This window comes from Chrysemys picta, chromosome 2, assembly GCF_011386835.1.
Source record: "Chrysemys picta bellii isolate R12L10 chromosome 2, ASM1138683v2, whole genome shotgun sequence".
Lineage (NCBI taxonomy): Eukaryota > Metazoa > Chordata > Testudines > Emydidae > Chrysemys > Chrysemys picta.
The window spans coordinates 176278442-176295613 of NC_088792.1; the positions used below are offsets into that span (position 1 = coordinate 176278442).

A 17172-nucleotide genomic window follows, 5' to 3' on the forward strand; every position below is an offset into this window, starting at 1 on the left:
CACTGACTAAGTAGATAACACAGTAGGTGATGACAGACTAAATCTATGATGGTGTCACAAAATGCTGAATGTGTGATATTTTGAACGTTAACTTTTATAGGTTTATATACACACACAAATGTTAGAATTATTAATACCTTGGCAGCAGGGCCGCCGAGAGCGGGTTCAGGCCCCGAAAAAATGTTTCGGGCCCCCCAGCAAGGGCAGATCGGCTAAACAGGGCCAACGAGAGCTGGGGGGAAGCCGGGCCCTGGGCCCCCTTCTGGACTGCTGGGCCCCGGTAATTTGTACCGGCTTCCCCCCTCCTCTCTTGGCAGAACTGACATAGGAAGATGACAGAAGAAACGAGTTAATGGTTATCAGTTACTTTAATACTTTTGGCATACGAAGGTGCCCAGGAAATGCAATAGTGCAACCTCACATGGGAAAGCCATAGCAGATGTAATCTCTTTGGAGAGAATTGGGCCCCAGTCCTGCAGTGGTGTCTGAGTGGACTTGTGTGCCTGGACTGTGCACAATCATATCAGATCTGATTGCGGAACCCAGGCCACCTGAGGTTTAGAATTCACTTTAATCCCATTGTTTCTAGATGTAGTTTTTTAGGATTTGTCCACATGTCTCAGACCTCCTCTACAGGGAAGTTCTGTGGTGAGAAGGTGGGAAATAGTTTCACTCATTTTATGCTTAGATTGTAAGCTTTTTCAGATAGGGGTCATCTTTGTTCTGTTTGTACAGTGCGGAGCCCAATGAGGTTCTGGACCATGGCTAAGGTGGTAGGTGCTAATGCAATACAAATAATAATCAGCTTTACTGACCTGTTGTAAAATGCCATTTTATGAGTAGCATGCACATATGGGGGAATGCTTCAAAAAAAAAAAAGCCTTAAATAAAGAACACTTGAAGGTGTGTACATTTTATCCACTTGCATTATAAAGCTCATTATAAAATAGTAATTCACTGAAGTGAATATTCTCTTAATGTCACTACACCATAGTATAAGTAGCATTCTGACTACAAGCCATGAAATTGAAACAGACCATGATTGGTGGCAAATTATGGGTTTCTCTCACTTTTGTGAAGTTTGCCCTTACATAACTCCGTTATATACAGGGGATTAGTGAGTATTAAAACACACCTATGAAAATACCCTCCCCCCCCCCAAAAAAACCCCCAACTCTTTAACTTGCTCTAGAAACTCTAAAGCCATAACAAGATTAGTCTAAGTATTGTAAATTCCAGAACACCTATAATATAAAGCAATTCTTTAAAAAATTGACATTTTCTAATGTGCGGTCCACTAGCTCAATCTTGTATGAAATAGAGAAGAAAATTGTTCAGTTTGATTAATTCCATTAACACTACAAACAGTTACCAAATGGTGAAATTTCAGACAAAATGCTGATTATAAGAACATTAGTCACTGCAATCTGTATCTTTTAATTTCAGTTAGAAATTGTGATTGGACTGATTTAAGATGTATGAATGTATCAAGGATACAATTATCAGGGGGTAGCCTTGTTAGTCTGTATCTACAAAAACAACAAGGAGTCTGGTGGTACCTTAAAGACTAACAGATTTATTTGGGCATAAGCTTTCGTGGGTAAAAACCTCACTTCTTCAGATGCACATGATATGTGGGTTTTTACCCACGAAAGCTTATGCCCAAATAAATCTGTTAGTCTTTAAGGTACCACCGGACTCCTTGTTGTTTTTAAGGATACAATTAATACTTTTATAGTAATTTTCATTTGAGGACTCTTCTGACCTTTGTTAAAAATTTCTTTATTATTCCCATTTTACAGATGGAAAAACTGAGGCACAGATACAGAACCCAGTAAATCAGTAACACTAACCACCAGATTATAGTGAGGCAGAGAATACTACAGTTAAGATTTTATTACCCTGGTTTCACTTGCTCAAAAATTGCCTGAGAAATTCCTTTGGGACTCACCTCTTCCATTCTTGGTCTCCACCTAAACATTTTCATCAAATCTGAGGGGAATCCATTAATCTGTTCTTGAGTTAAGGAAGACTGAAAACTTTTTTTTTTCAGAATCGGTAAAAAATTAAATACCTGGAAACTTCCCCCCTCCTTTGCAAACCTGGCATGTGACTTGCCCTCATTGGGAAATAGCTGTTTAAGGCTGATGTGGAGAGGAAGGAACAAGAGCTGTGACTGCGGGGAAAAAATGCATCTGAACTTATTTCAAATCCTCTGATCCCTTGTCAATTTTCATGTTGCCCTCCACTCTCTCCTCTCTGCCACTGTTTCAGTCTCATCCACTTGTTTGTCAGCTCCTCAGGATTTGTCTACGTAATCACTTAGTTTGTGACAAACTGTGATGTAAATCAAAGTGGGGTAGATCAAAGCACACTAAGGAACCATAAGTGTGCAGCAGCAGGGTCCACATGGACACTTAGTGCCCGGCAGATTTACATCCCAGCTTGCCAAAAACTAAGTGTTCATGTAGACAAGCCCACATATGGTCACCTCCATAACTTCTTTCATCCAGCCCCCTATGTATGGCATAACCAGTCAATGTTGTGAGTCCAGTAGCTGGGAGTTTAAGAGAAACATCAAGTATTGTGAGACTCTCAATAAAATTGAGAATTAGCAACAATGTGACATACTTGAATTCTTTGAGAGTGTTAACAAGCACGTGGACAAGGTTGATCCAGTTGATATGGTGTACTTAGACTTTCAGAAAGCCTTTGACAAGGTCGCACACCAAAGGCTCTTATTAAAAGTAAGCAGTCATGGGATAAGAGGGAAGGTCCTCTCATGGATCAGTAACTGGTTAAAAGATAAGTGTAGGAATAAATGGTCAGTTTTCATAATGGAAAGAGGTAAATAGTAGAGTCCCTCAAGGATCTGTACTGGGACCTATGGTCTTCAACATATTCATAAAATATGTGAGAAAGGGGATGAACAGGGAAGTGGCAAAGGTTGCAGATGATATAAAATTACTCAAGATAGCTAAGTCCAAAGCTGACTGTGAAGAGTTACAATGGGACTTCAACCCTAGGTGGACCAGCACGGCCTCCAAGACCACCCAACGGGACCTTGCCCCTAGGTAGTCTCTCACTGCATCCAAAACAAAACAAAAACAAAACAGACAGAACTCATCCACAGAAAGACCAGCGTAGTCCCAGAAACTCCCACGCAAGACCACATCCCTAAAAAGGCCAGCACTGGTACCTCCAAAACTGTCCTTCCTAAAAAGACCAGTGCTCCCCTAAAATTTGTAAGGGAAGACACTGTAGTCATACCGGAGATCACGCCTCAAGATCTGGCTGAAAGGAGTTCTCAACACCTGGAGGAAATGAGGCAACAGGCTAATTCCACAGCAATTTTTCAGCCTTTAGCAAGGGCTGCCACACCATGGCAAGCCACTTGGATGGAGGAGTTGGCGAAGACAGCCTCCTTTGACTTAGACCTCCTTGTAGACCAACTCACTAAAGACCTGTCTGCAGAAATTGTATCTACGAGGAAGGGAATTCAGGAAAACACACTGACTTCTCACAGAACTCCTGCGTTGGGCCATCACATCATCATCAGAGAAGCCAGGAGAAGGAACATCAGTTGCTGCTACGATCAAGCAGCAGCATCCAGGATCCAGAAGCTCTACCGGTCAAACTGCCCTAAGGTTATGAGAGATCCTCGAGATGAGTCCTCATCTTGCTGCGGAATCCCATCCGAGAGACTATTCTCATACTTCAAGGGTGTGTTTGACCGTGTAGCTCAGAACGAAGTGCAGTGTCCAGGGTGCCTTCATCCTCTACCCTGAGTTGGCTATACAGGGGACCTGGAACAAGACTTTACATCACAGGAAGTAATGACCAGACTTACAAAGATCAAAAACGGCCCCAGAAAAAGATGGCATTTGCTATTACTTCCTGAAAAAATGAGACCCCAGTTGCCTGGTATTAATGCCATTTTCAACAAATGCAAACAGTTCTGCTGTACTTCCAGCTCCTGGAAGAAGTCTATGATGGTGCTCGCCTACAAGAAAGGTGAGCAAGACGACCCCAGCAACTGGAGACCCATTTCTCTCTGTTCCACCATGTACAAACTGTACACCAACCAGCTGCCTAGCGGCTAGGATCACAGACTGGTCAGTGAATGGAGGAGTCATCAGCTCCATCCAGAAAGCCTTCAGCTCATGCGAAGGCTGTTATGAACACAACTTTGTCCTTCAGACTGCCATTCACATGGCCAAGAGGGCACGGAAGCAATGTGCCATAGCATAGCTCAACCTGGCTAATGCTTTCGGATCGATGCCCCACCAGCACATTTTTGCCATGCTGTGAGTTCGGGATGCCCTCAAAACTTTTGCCAACCAGTCCGGGAACTTTATGATGGCTGCACCACCACCATCTGCTCCATGGAAGTAGAGATGCTTCATGCCACTATAGATAGGAATTTCAGGCAAGGCTGTCCCCTCAGCTCCATCATTTTCAACTTAGCTCGAATTAGCAGCTCCATGGCTATCTATAGCGGTCTAGGTGGTTTTGACCTCCTATGGCAATAGAGTGAATATCCTGGCCTATGCAGACAATCTGATCCTGATTGCAGACGACCCTGAGAGGTCTCCGACAAATGTGCAATGTCATGAGCGAGGCTGCCAACTGGATGAGATTCTGCTTCAATGCCAGGAAGTGTGCATTTCTGAATATTGATGACCGTAGAAGGGACTCGGTCCAGGCAACACCGTTTCAGATCCAGGGTGAACCCATGATCTTCCTTAAGGACGGGCAAGCATACTAACATCTCAGCATGCTCATGGGTTTCTGTGTCCAGCAGACACCTGAGGATGCCATCGCAGAGATCCTACGAGATGTGGCAAGGATGGACTCCTCCCTACTGGCACCATGGCAGAAGATCAATGCCTTGAACACCTTTCTGATTCCCCGTATTTCATTATTCTTAAAGGGGATCTGCCATGGCGAAGGTACCTCTTAAAGTAGACAACACCATCAGGCAGCTAGTGAAGAAGTGGATATTTTTTCCTCAGAGGACCAGCAATGAATTGGTATACATCTCACACAGGCAGGGTGGCACCAACGTCCCTCATATGGGTGATCTGTGTGACGCTGCAGTGATCACTCACGCCTTCTGATGTGCCCAGACACCAACGGTTAGGAATGCCGCGGAAAGTGCTATGCAGGATGCCATCAAGAAGCGAATTGCAAGGACCCCCTCCAAGCAAGATGTCGCCTCCTACCTAAGCGGCTCCCTGGAAGGCAAATTTGGAAGGGGGGATGGGGAACTTTGCTTCGCTCGGGACTCGTGCCCGCAATGCTATGCAACGACTGGAGAAGCGTATCGGCTGCCACTGGATGTAGTGTGAGGAATGCTAGGAGCTGAAAGTCCTGCTGCCACTGGCACAGGTGAAGAACACGGAGCACACAATGATCACTCCAAGAGCTAGAATCCATGCTGTGGAGGACCGTGAAAGATTCCATCCACTGTCAGGACATAGAAAATCTGAAACAGAAGCCAGATCATGGGAAGGCCTTTGAGGTGACATGCAAGTGGGATGCCAGCAACCACTTCCTCCCCGGGGGCAGCTTCACCCGATTTGCTGACTGGAGGTTCATCCACAGGGTCCAGCTCAATTGCATTCCGCTGAGTGGACCTGTCCGCCAAAGGAATCGGGACAAATGATGCAGGAAGTGTGGCTATGTCAACAAGACACTACCCCATGTCCTGTGTAGCTGCAAGCCCGATTCCAGAGCCTGGCAGCTGTGCCACAACACCATCCAAGATTGCCTGGTCAGAGCCATCCTGCCACCTTTAGGGGAAGTCACTGTGAACTCCGCCATCCCCGGAACGGACAGCCAACTGCGACAGGATATCATCATCACCAACAAGGACTGGAAGATCATGGTGGATGTCACAGTTCCCTTTGAAAACAGGACCACTGCCTTCTGTGACACCTAATCTCGAAATCTGGAAATATAGGCTCCTCTGGATGAGACCTTGAGAGCTGGGGCTTTGAGGTTCAAACTCATGTGCTGATCATTGGAGCTCTGGGCGCATTGGACCCCAGTAAGGAGTCAGTGTTGAGAGACTGTGGAATTGGTTAACGCTACGCTCAGCTGATGGGGCAACCCATGATGTCGGACGCCATCAGGTGGTCGAGGGACATCTACCTAGAACGTATCACTGGACGTAGGCAATACCAGGAGAGATGAGCTGGAGTGCTGATGAGAAGCGCAATCGGGAAAGTAACTCAAATACTTCCCTGATGGATTGTATTTTCTAACGGACAATCTACCCTAAATTCTCAATTACTGAGGGACAATCTTTACTCATTGATATATTTGCTTTCCACAACCAACTCTGTTTAACTTTTCATTAGTAACTGGAGGCTAATATCTAAACTAGTGTTAAATTTATTCACCTAAATTTGGGTTATTGCTGATTATGTACTATATGTATCTTATGACTCTTAAAACAAACGTTGCATTATGGATAATCTAAGCACTATACCCAGATGTACAGAGACACAGGTTAAGAAAACAGTATTATATAATTTTAACATTAACTTTAATAAAATGTTTATATCTCAGTATAGTCCGATTAGCAGAGTTGCAGCAAATCATGATAGTAGTTCCATGGTGAGAACTAATGTACAGCAATGATTGCTATTTCACGATGTACTAATGTTTACATCACAAACCCAAAAGATTTTGGAATAGTTCAATCTCTGCCCAAATTTTTTTTTCCATCCAATATATTTTTCCATCACAAATTATGAGAGTAGCCAGTGCAGAGCAAGGGCATGCTTAACTGCTGAAAAGACTTTCCAGACAGCAAAATTTGAGGGTGTGATTTTTACATGACTGCATTCAATTTTTGTGTGTGCAAGTTTGCAAGTGAATGTGCATGCAAAAAATGGAGACATAGCTTGAAAATGCCCCTCCCTGTCTCAGAGTCGGGGGGGCAGGGAGCAGAAGGAAATGATAGGACCATAGCAAGGGGATGGCCAGCTCCTGGGAGAGGGAGGGGACAGCTGATGCCCTCAAATGCTGGAGCTTAGCCCTGCCTTGTGCCTTCAAGTGCATGTGGGGGAGTGCCTCAGGAAAGGGACTTCTCTGCCATGCATTGGCCATTTGGGGAAGACAGGGGAGTTGATGGGACATTAGACATTAATTTAAAGCCTCTCCAGACATCCAGGGGCCATCTTGCTGTGAATGCTGCCCCATATTTCTTCCCTCTACTTGAGGTATATACTGAGATGTGTTTCCAAGATGCTGTGGGTTTAACACAGGGATCTCAAACTCAAATCACCACAAGGGCCACATGAGGACTAGTACATTGGCCCGAGGGCCACATAACTGAAACCTTTTCATATAACCATATAAAAGTATAGTCAAAAATGAAAAAAAATTAAGAGTAATAGTATGCTTTAAAAGTCAATGTATTAACTTTTTAAAAACTGTAATGCGAAGAGGGGTTTTAATAAAATATAAACACCTGTAACTATTCCTTATGTGGTCAATAACACTGATGATGATCTACACTAACAGTCTATCAACATAGCTGTAATGGCAGGAACTTTTTAACTATTCATACAAAATATGTTGCCACTTTTAACAAACATGCTTCCCAACTACTCACTGCAAAGAATCATACATGCTGACCTTCATACCTTCACACCTCAGACTGCTTGTCCATGAGGCCCTGCCTCTTCCCACCCCTATTCCAACTCCTTCCCCAAATCCCCACCCCTGCCTCTTCTCCGCCTCCTCCCCTGAGTGCGCCACCTCCCCGTTCCTCCCCACTCCCTCCTGGAAAGTCCTAAGTGCCACTAAAGAGCGATGGCGGGAAGCGCTGGGAGGTAGGCGGAGGAGCGGGGACGTGGCGTGCTTGGGTGGGGAGGGGGGGAGGAAGAGGAGTTTGGCTGCAGGTGGAGTTGGTGCCTATGGCAGGCCGCAGGAAATAACTCCGGGCCATGTGTTTGAGACCCCTGGTCTAACACATCACCTATTTTGGAGATCAGGAAGGAATTTTTCCTATTGGGCCGAACTGGAGGGGTACAAAGGGTTTTTTTTTTTTTTTTTGCCACTCATAGCTTTGTGGAGGCGCAGTGCAGCATAAAGGAATAAGAATAGGAATTTTTAACTTATTGCAACATATGACTGGTAAGAACCTTTTGCTGTAAGGAGAAAGAGAGACTTGAAGTCTTTACTGGGGGAGGGGGGGTGTTGGAGGGAGGAAGAGAGGTGAGAGGATTCAGAAGTGAGCTGAATTATTGGTTTTATGGTGGGATCCTTTTAACTCCACACTGGACCCAATTAAATACCTGCTATGAGAGAGAGGATGGGCAGATAGCAACGGGGAGGGGTGGTGTTAGTTAAGTTTGTAGCTTGCCCCTTGAATCCATCAGGGCTGCCCACGGGGGGGGGGGGGGGGGGGGAACAAGTGGGGCAATTTGCCCCGGGCCCCACAGGGGCCCCCATGAGAATATAGTATTCTATAGTATTGCAACTTTTTTTTAATGGAAGGGGCCCCTGAAATTGCTTTGCCCCGGGCCCCCTGAATCCTCTGGGCAGCCCTGGAATCCATCCCTGTGTCTCTCATTTACCCACACCTCCTGATCAGTAAGATCCTGTGTGTGCACTCTATCCACTGGAAGAAAAATCTCTCTGTCATCCACTCATGTTTGGAGTTAAAGCTTTAATTTGAGGACAGTGAAGAGAAATAATGTTTAATATATTAACCTGTGTGCTGAGAACTTTCACTGTTTTACACCAGTACAGTAAGCAGCAGACAACTCCTCTGATGGTGAGATAGTATTGCAAGCAGATACAGATCTTGGTACTTTTTCCCCCCACATTAGGTTTAACAGCAATGTCTATGTGCACTTTTTAATAATTTTTAAAAGCTGGATGGGGGGGGGGGAATGGAAAAAAAAATCATGATTCTTTCAATCTCAAATTTACATCAATCAGATTCTGATTTCAACAGAAATGCCAATTATATTAACAAATGTACAATGTTGAGAAGCTCATCAAGAACTTAAACTGAATTTTTATTTAAAATGAAAAATCATGACATACCGTATTCTACCTCTTCCAACTTTAAAATTTCAATTTGGTCAATCAGTAGCTGATTAGCTTCCATTAAGTGTTAATACAATATTACTTTTAAATAATCCCAACCCAACAATAAAAACAAACAACCACTCATCTCAAATCAGCCACATCTGATATGATAAAAACGCTCAAATTAATATTTTACTGTCCCCCATTTGGAGCACAGTTTTTCAGCAGTCTGCCAGGAGTTGCTTTCCTTCATTGGCTTGATAATGCCTTCTGACAATGGTATATAACACCTATGACGAATTCAAGTGCTCTGAAGAGAAGGCTCACATAAAACTGTTCATGTCAAATCATCTGCAAGCAGACAATATGCCTTCAGCTCCTTTGGTTTTAATAATGTTCCCTGTGGAAAGTGAACCAGTTGAAGACTGTTCCAATAAAATAAGTCAGATTCAAGACATGGCATAAAACCATTGTCTACACAGTTTGTGACAACGTCCGTGTCTTTCTTTCTTCCGCAGTTTTGTTCCAAAGACCTCGTAGCGAAGGCAGCTTGATTTTATCCATATTCTTACTGTAAACATTCAGAAATATACCCAGGACAACTAATAAACCTGACCACACGTACCTGAAGGGGGAAAAAGAGGAAAATAATCATAGTATTAACAGTTTTTGTAATGTGCCAATGATGTGCCTCATATTCTACAAGACAAAAATAAAGTCTCTGCCTCAAGAAGTTGACAATCTAAAAGATGGTCTCCAGTGAGAGAGAAGCAAGTGGTAGGACCCAGCCAAGGTATTAGCTTAGATCTTTAATTTTTATTATCCTCTCTCCTTCCTCTTAGGTAAGTAGCCTGGAGAAGGAAATTGATTTGACATAGCCTGTCCACATATACTAAGCTATAATTAAGTGTAATGGTTCTTAGCTGTATGAATAAAATACCCTCAATCTGCAGTACGTTCCTATGTTTATAGGAGCTATATTTTATGACTACTGCTCCTACATAGGGCTCTTTTCTCCATCATTACTTTGGATTGCCTAATTTCAGCACCTTTTTTGTTGTTGTTGCACTCATCAAAATTGTTTGTTTACCATTAGGCTTTGTGTTTATATGTTTATACACACCTCTACCCCAATATAACGTGACCCGAGATAACACGAATTCGGATATAACGCGGTAAAGCAGCGCTCCGGGGGGGTGGGGCTGCACACTCCGGCGGATCAAAGCAAGTTCGATATAATGCGGTTTCACCTATAATGCGGTAAGATTTTTTGGCTCCCGAGGACAGCGTTATATAGGGGTAGAGGTGTGTATATAAAAAAAAGACTTCACCTTTTTCAGAAGGACTAAATTACATGTAAGTATTTTGGGCATTCTTTGCTTACATTCCTCCAATACAACTTGTTACAAAGTACAATGGCAATAAAGTTAAATGCTATTTTGTTTCAATCCAGAAATAATTAGACTTGATGTAAATCATTTAGCCTTATTTATCAATGTAAACCCTTTGGAAAGTGTTCTAAAACCCTTAATAAAAGCTATGTCAATACTGCCAACAAACTTACAAGTTAATGGTCAAGATAATAGAAGGTTAGTTATAAAAAAGTATATTGAGTAAGATTTCAAAGTTGAGCCCTATACCAGGAGAAAACTACATCATTTTATTGGAAAGAGTACAGTTCTTTAGCCAAAGTTTTCTCTACAGAGTAAGCCCCCAAGCAGCTAATTAACAAGTAAATGCTAGATGTTACATAAGATTTTCTTAGACTACCAAATTCCCCCCCCCCCCCCCGCCCAAAAACAACAACAAAAAACCATCACCTTCCGCCCACTCCCAATATGTACAATGGATTTGTCTTCTAATGTTTTTGGGAAAAAATGAAATTATTCTCTCTGGCATAACAATCAACAAACCAGTCAATATTTACAACAACTTTCAAACATTTGTAGTAGAAATGAGAAGAAAATCTTACTCAAACATTTTGATGGTTAACTGGTAATATTATTTAATTTCAGTAATCAAGAACCTGATTTTATGAAATACACAAGCCATAAAAGGACAAGTAGATACTTACTGGAATGTGAATGGCTTTGCAAAGAACAAAAAAGAAAGCACAATGGTCATTGCTTTTCTTCCTGTTGTTACTGCAGAAGGAAAAACAATGGTTAACTATAATTTAGATCTCGTTATAATCCAACGAAAGCGGTTATTAGGAGATATTAATAAACTAGGTAATTAAGGGCCTATCTATAGCAGGGATATTTGTATTGGTGAGCTTCACCAGTGCAAACTGGTAGATGACTCGACCAGTGTCAAATAAGGTTTGCACTGGGGGTGTGGCTTCTCCTGGTTTGAAACTGGTGCACCACATCCACAGTGAGGTTTGCATCGATGTAGCAAAACCAGTAAAGATAATCCTAGTACAGACACTCTCAAAGTAACCAGATTCAGTTATCCCAATGCTCACTTTACTCTCACCAGATCACAGGTATCATCGGAATGTGATAAACCATCTTTGAAACCGTTGCCGGTAGAAATTGTGAACTAGATTATGTACATTTTAAAAACAAAATGAAGAGTTTAAAAATGTTAATAAAATTTAGATATACTGTAATACTTACTATTACAATCTTACTTTATTTTGGTCAGAATCTACCGGCATAGATCCTTGCTTTTGGTTTTATTTTGAAGGGGATAGGTATTTGCATCTTAACTTTTTTGAAGGTATTTAAAGTTTTATTTACATAACAGCAGGCCTCAGTACAGAGAAATAACTCTGGTCAGGACACTGAACGGGACAATGGATTTCAGAAGGCCACATGTACTATTTCACTAATCTCTGCCTACCTGCGATCTTGTCACTAAAGAAAATCTGAATTGTTGTTTATGAGGACAGATTTAGGTAAAGCTATAACCTGCTGGATTATGCCAAAATTAACCACAACTTCCATAAATTGCATTGAAATATCATATGAATTATCTAGTCTACATGGTCATGTTCTGACTGCATAACTGTTTATATAGTAGTCAAATAGGAAACTACTCAACAATAACACTCATAGATGGTCAGGTGAATCTTACATTTTTCCACAAGTGTTCTCTTAAAACTAGGATTAACATGGGCAGAAGTATTCTCTTGTACCTTTGCTTTATCTTCACCTGATCTCAACTTTTTTAGTAATTATCTTTACATTTTAAGAAGTTTATGCATATCAAATAAAATCATTTTCAATTAATGAAAAATGAAGGGAATAAAAAAGAAAATTGAGTTTTAATTAGAAAAGAGTTTAGATGAATAATTTAAAAATGGTTAAATTACATGAGTTTTTCTAAGTACTATTATTTCTGTTCTTTCACCAAATTAGTTATTAATTAAAATATTTATGTAACCATTTCCTTCTAAATTAAGTGCTTTCCCTTTTTTCCAATTAAGTCTGATAATTTCTCATTCTGCTAATAGAAATACAATTTTCATTAAATTCTCTTCCCCCTCTTGCTCAATATGGGGGTAGTCGGGGGGCAGTAATGAATGTGATGCTCTTCCAAGGCATGGTAAACATTTCCCCATTGCTACAGGCAAAGTAGAAAGGGCTAGAGTGCTAAGACTGTCAAGGTCAAGGCACAGAATTCCTGGGAAGGTTTTACTATTCCACAGCATTCTTTAACACAGTAAAATACACTTTTTAAAAACTGTTTTAAGGCATGAAACAACTCTTCTCATCTGTGCTCATTTGAAATCAATGCATATAGTGAACTTGGTTAAAAAAGCAAAACTCAAACTATGACAGTGGCAAACTTGATTAAAATGCTTTATAATAAATTAGACCATTAATATTTTGGGTCAAAACTGTCCATATTCTCCCTTCCACTATGGTAAATGAAGAAGAACATTACCTTACAGAAACCAGCTTTTGGGGCAGAGGGAAGGGAAGTAAGAAGTTCCCTGGCATCTTCCTGCTTCCCCCCACCCTAACCCCCAATCCCTGTGACTGATGTTTGTATTTATCAAAAGGGGTAACCTAAGGAAGAAATGAGCCTGACGTAACCGTTTTCGACACACAGCTATTACATCTATATAAAATGGAGGAGGATCAGGGACACAATTTAGTCTTGTGAAATATATCCAAATGAAATTTTACCCTCTCGAAGTCTAACAATTCCCTTGTTTTAAACAGCTCTGGGTGTGACTGTGTCATAGTTGACTATGACACGGAGCATTAATTTAAAAAGGATTTTGGAAATAGGGATATAGAAAGAAAAAACCCTGAATCTTTCCTGACTTCTTGTTTGTGTTGGAGACAACTTGATAAAGTCATTTCGAGACACCCTTCCCATTCAAAACCAGAGATAACCTTGATATGCAAGCAGCTTCTATGATTGCTGACTTGCAAGGTCACGATCATACAGATTAATAATGTTCACTTAGCGATGTAATTTTGCTGTAGCTAGTTTTACTACATTAAAGTAACACTATGTGCTAAAATATTATGACCAGCTCCATGATGATGGCTGAGTGAATACAGATGTAAACCACAGTAAATTAGTACAGATAATCCCTAAATCATGGTTTGTCATACTTGCCATTCTGGTAATACATTTGATTTTAGAAACAATTTAAAGCTTAAACAAATTATTGATAAGTAAATATACTACTCCTGACAGTGGAATCATCCTCCATTAAGTATGTTAGACAGACAAAACATTAATAGACTAAATCAGTGGTTTTCAATCTTTTTTTCATTTGCAGACCCCTAAAAAAATTTCAAATGGAGGTGAGGACCCCTTTGGAAATCTTAAACATACTCTGTGGACCACAGGTTGAAAATCACTGGACTAAATTAATATTGCCCTGTTGGAAAAAGTACTGGGATCCAGTATTTCATATAGGATCTGTTTAGCACTGATCATTTTTCGTTACTTTAAACTGCAGTTCCTCTTCTCCGAGCAAGGGGAGGAAAAAAATTCATTGCTAGCACATTCCATATGTCGGTTCCAAGACTGAGTTAAGACTGAACTGTTTTTTGTGTGCACATCACCCTGTTCCTCTGCAAAGTTCATGCATAAGCAGGTAAGGTTCCTTGCTGCTGTGGCACTAAGGGCTTAGTAACTTCAACATTTATGTAGATGGCAAATCTTCTGAGCTGGCTCAAGCTTTTCATGCTCACCACACAACTATCCCAGATGGTTGACTACTCAGCATATGTAGCTGGGCATATTCTTGATATATTACTGGGATGAAATCAGTGGTTGGGAGACTGGAATTTCTATCTAGGTCATGGATGTCTCATTGCCACAGATCCCCTTGATACTTGTCAATCTGGGTACTGACCTGTGTATGGATACAGACTGCATGGGTAGTGCTAGTATATCTTCTCCTGCCAATGAGTGGAAGTCAAGTGTCCATGCCATCTATAGACGATACTGTCAATACTACTGATTAATACTGTTGATGCTACAGATCATAAGATGTTGTGCCTTTGTACCCCAACAGGACAAGGGGGCCTTAGGGTGGCTTTTTTCCTTTCTTGTGGAGCATTCAGAGAATGGTATTGGGTATCTTCTTTCCTTAGAATACTCCCTTCTTGAGTCCCACAGGATTCCATCTTGTCACCTCTCTTGTTCTTTGCATATATGTTGCTCTTAGAAGCATTAGTAATTACTTAAGTACTTTCAATATATTGATGACACAGCACAGTATAACTATGTCTTCTGATGTACCTGGTATAGTCATGTGCCATACTAAGCATCTGGTAGAAAATGGAGCATATATAAGGACTATCTGGAACAAGATGGGAGTAACACTGTAAGGTTGGGCAAAGCATCTGGAAGATTAGACAAAGTTTATTTGCATCTTTGATAGAAGGTGTTGTCTGATACCTCCCAACACAGGTTGCATTCTAAATATACAGTAAGATTTCCATCTGCTATTAAGAAATCAAATAGCAACTTCCTTAGTTTGGAAAAGAGTGAACTGGTGGCAGGGTATTCAGCTTTGGAATTCACACACTCCCTTGGTTTAAAATAGCTTTTATCTGTTGACCAGCAGGGCATGCTACAAAGCGCATCTGTTTACACAGGCTTTTGTGGTGGATGTAGTAAGATGGAACTGGTGAAGGTTGAAAGTTGAGTTGGTGTTGTGGGGAGGGAAGAGTATTGTTCTGACTTTTGCTTCTACCTGACTGCTTGTTGTTTAAACTTCTGAATGAAGGAGATGGACTGTTGGAATTATATTTATAGATGGTATTTTTAATGGCTGTCAAGGGTGCCTAGAGCACAGGACCAGCACTTATTTTGTATTTATAAAAAAAGCTACAAATCAAAACTAATATAATAAAAGTTAGATAGGATAAGATGTCCTGTATCTCTGATCTAAGTCCTGACATGTACAATTCAACATATCTTGTTATCCTAGTCAGATGACCAAGCAAGATTTCAGGGGTTAAAAAGACAATTTGCTCTTCTTGATTTTTTTTTTTTTTGCACCAAACCTGCAATGTACATTTACTATTGCCTTAGCAGCATCTAATTATAAATGTCTGCAGGTTCAAGGCCTTAAACAGAGTGCACTACATAAGTCTATTGAGAATAAATGTAGAAAGGCTTCCTGGAATTTCTCAGAGGCTGTGATTTTATGTCTGGGAAGCATGATACTGCCTTTTGCACATCTATGCCCCATTTTATTTTAACACTTTTTCCTCCCTGTCCCAAATAAGTCTTACCTTTTTGCTTATATTTTGGTGTGTATTTCTGATTCCACAGATCTGTCAAGTGTATTGTTTATGTATCTAGCAGGGTTCCTGGTATTCATATATTTGTGCACAAAGCCCTTCTAGGTGAAGGCACTGGGTTAGAAAGAACCTTGGTTTCCAAATATACTGCAACAGAGAAGTCATGCTATATGAACTCAGGTAAATCAGCTCAGAGTAGAAGCAAGAGAGAGCAAGAACAATTCTCACAAGCTTTGTCCTAAATGGGAAAATAGGAGTAGATTGTTTTTATATTAATATACTAAATATGTAATTTGTTCATACCTGTTACAGCTAGAAGGGCACCGAAGATTTTAATCAACGCTAGAACAAAGGATATTCCAAAATATCCAGTCAGGGAAAAAAAGAATGCATAACCATAAGTCTGAACTGGATGCTGCAACAACAACAAAAAACCTGTTAGGAAAATGCAAAACAAACCCTGAGGTGTTGCAAAATGAAATAAAACTACAGACTTTAATCAACTGTGTGAGCAATAATAAACTGTTCAACAATGCATTCATGCAAAGGTTCTTATTTAATTTTCATTAAATAATGGAAAAATAAAATTATGAACTCTGCTATGGCACTTTTTAAAATTCAGCTACTTTATTGATCAAGGACTAAAAAAGGATTAATTTGTAAATAGCACAAGTTTACCTGTACTCCAGATCAGAAAGTTATGTTAAGAGAACAGCAAGACTTGACACACTATATTAACAAAATCTTTACAGTGAGGAGGCCTCCGTACACAGAAAACAATTTAAACATTTTAATTTTAAAACGAGATTAATCAGTGTTTACCTTTGAACAAAATGTTACTGCAGGGCTTAATCCGCTAGTGCATGTTAATCCCAATAAAATGTACACAAAACCTATTGAATAGGAATACAGAACCTGGAACAGTTAAAATAAAAATATTAGCTAGTTCTACTAAACAATTAAAGTAGGAAATTAAATGCTTTCCAATATGTGGCTGTGTTAATATACTCAATTAATTTTAAATGTAGCACATAACATCCTCAAACATCAGTATTTAAGTAACTATATGGAAAGTGAGAGTGGGTAATAGGATCATGATCTTCCATTTTACCACTACCCCACACAAAATAAAATCTTTCATATGCAGGAAGTCAGTTACTAATATCCTCAGGCCAGACCTAAAAGAGAAAGTGGATACTTCAAATTCAGGATTTTGTTGCTTAAGTAAAACTTTGAACAATTATAAATACATGCAGTTGTTCAACTATTTTTAATTTACAAAACTCCAAGTAAATACACTTATAAATTACATAAACAAAACTACATTGTTAGCAAAGCCAAGCATTCATAAATTTGGAAATCCCAGAATTAAGGTTGCCTGTGCAACCTT

General features: G+C 40.4%; 1 protein-coding gene across 8 annotated transcripts in view; it reads right to left on the minus strand.

Moving 5' to 3' along the window:
• Nucleotides 1-9020: 9020 nt before the first annotated feature.
• Nucleotides 9021-17172, minus strand: part of SLC35B3 (solute carrier family 35 member B3) — a 40351-nt gene continuing 32199 nt past the window's right edge. For 4 of the 8 annotated variants that reach the window (XM_065584939.1, XM_065584940.1, XM_065584941.1 and 1 more), the window contains exons 7-10: nt 16605-16697; nt 16086-16197; nt 11129-11198; nt 9021-9679 (exon numbers count right to left, since the gene is read on the minus strand). In XM_065584939.1, the coding sequence (XP_065441011.1) occupies nt 9529-9679; nt 11129-11198; nt 16086-16197; nt 16605-16697 (426 nt within the window). In that variant the 3' untranslated portion in view covers nt 9021-9528. Of the gene's footprint in view, nt 9680-11128; nt 11199-15773; nt 15930-16085; nt 16218-16604; nt 16698-17172 lie in introns of all 8 variants that reach the window. The other 4 variants (XR_010598740.1, XR_010598742.1, XR_010598741.1 and 1 more) reach the window with 4 other exon arrangements.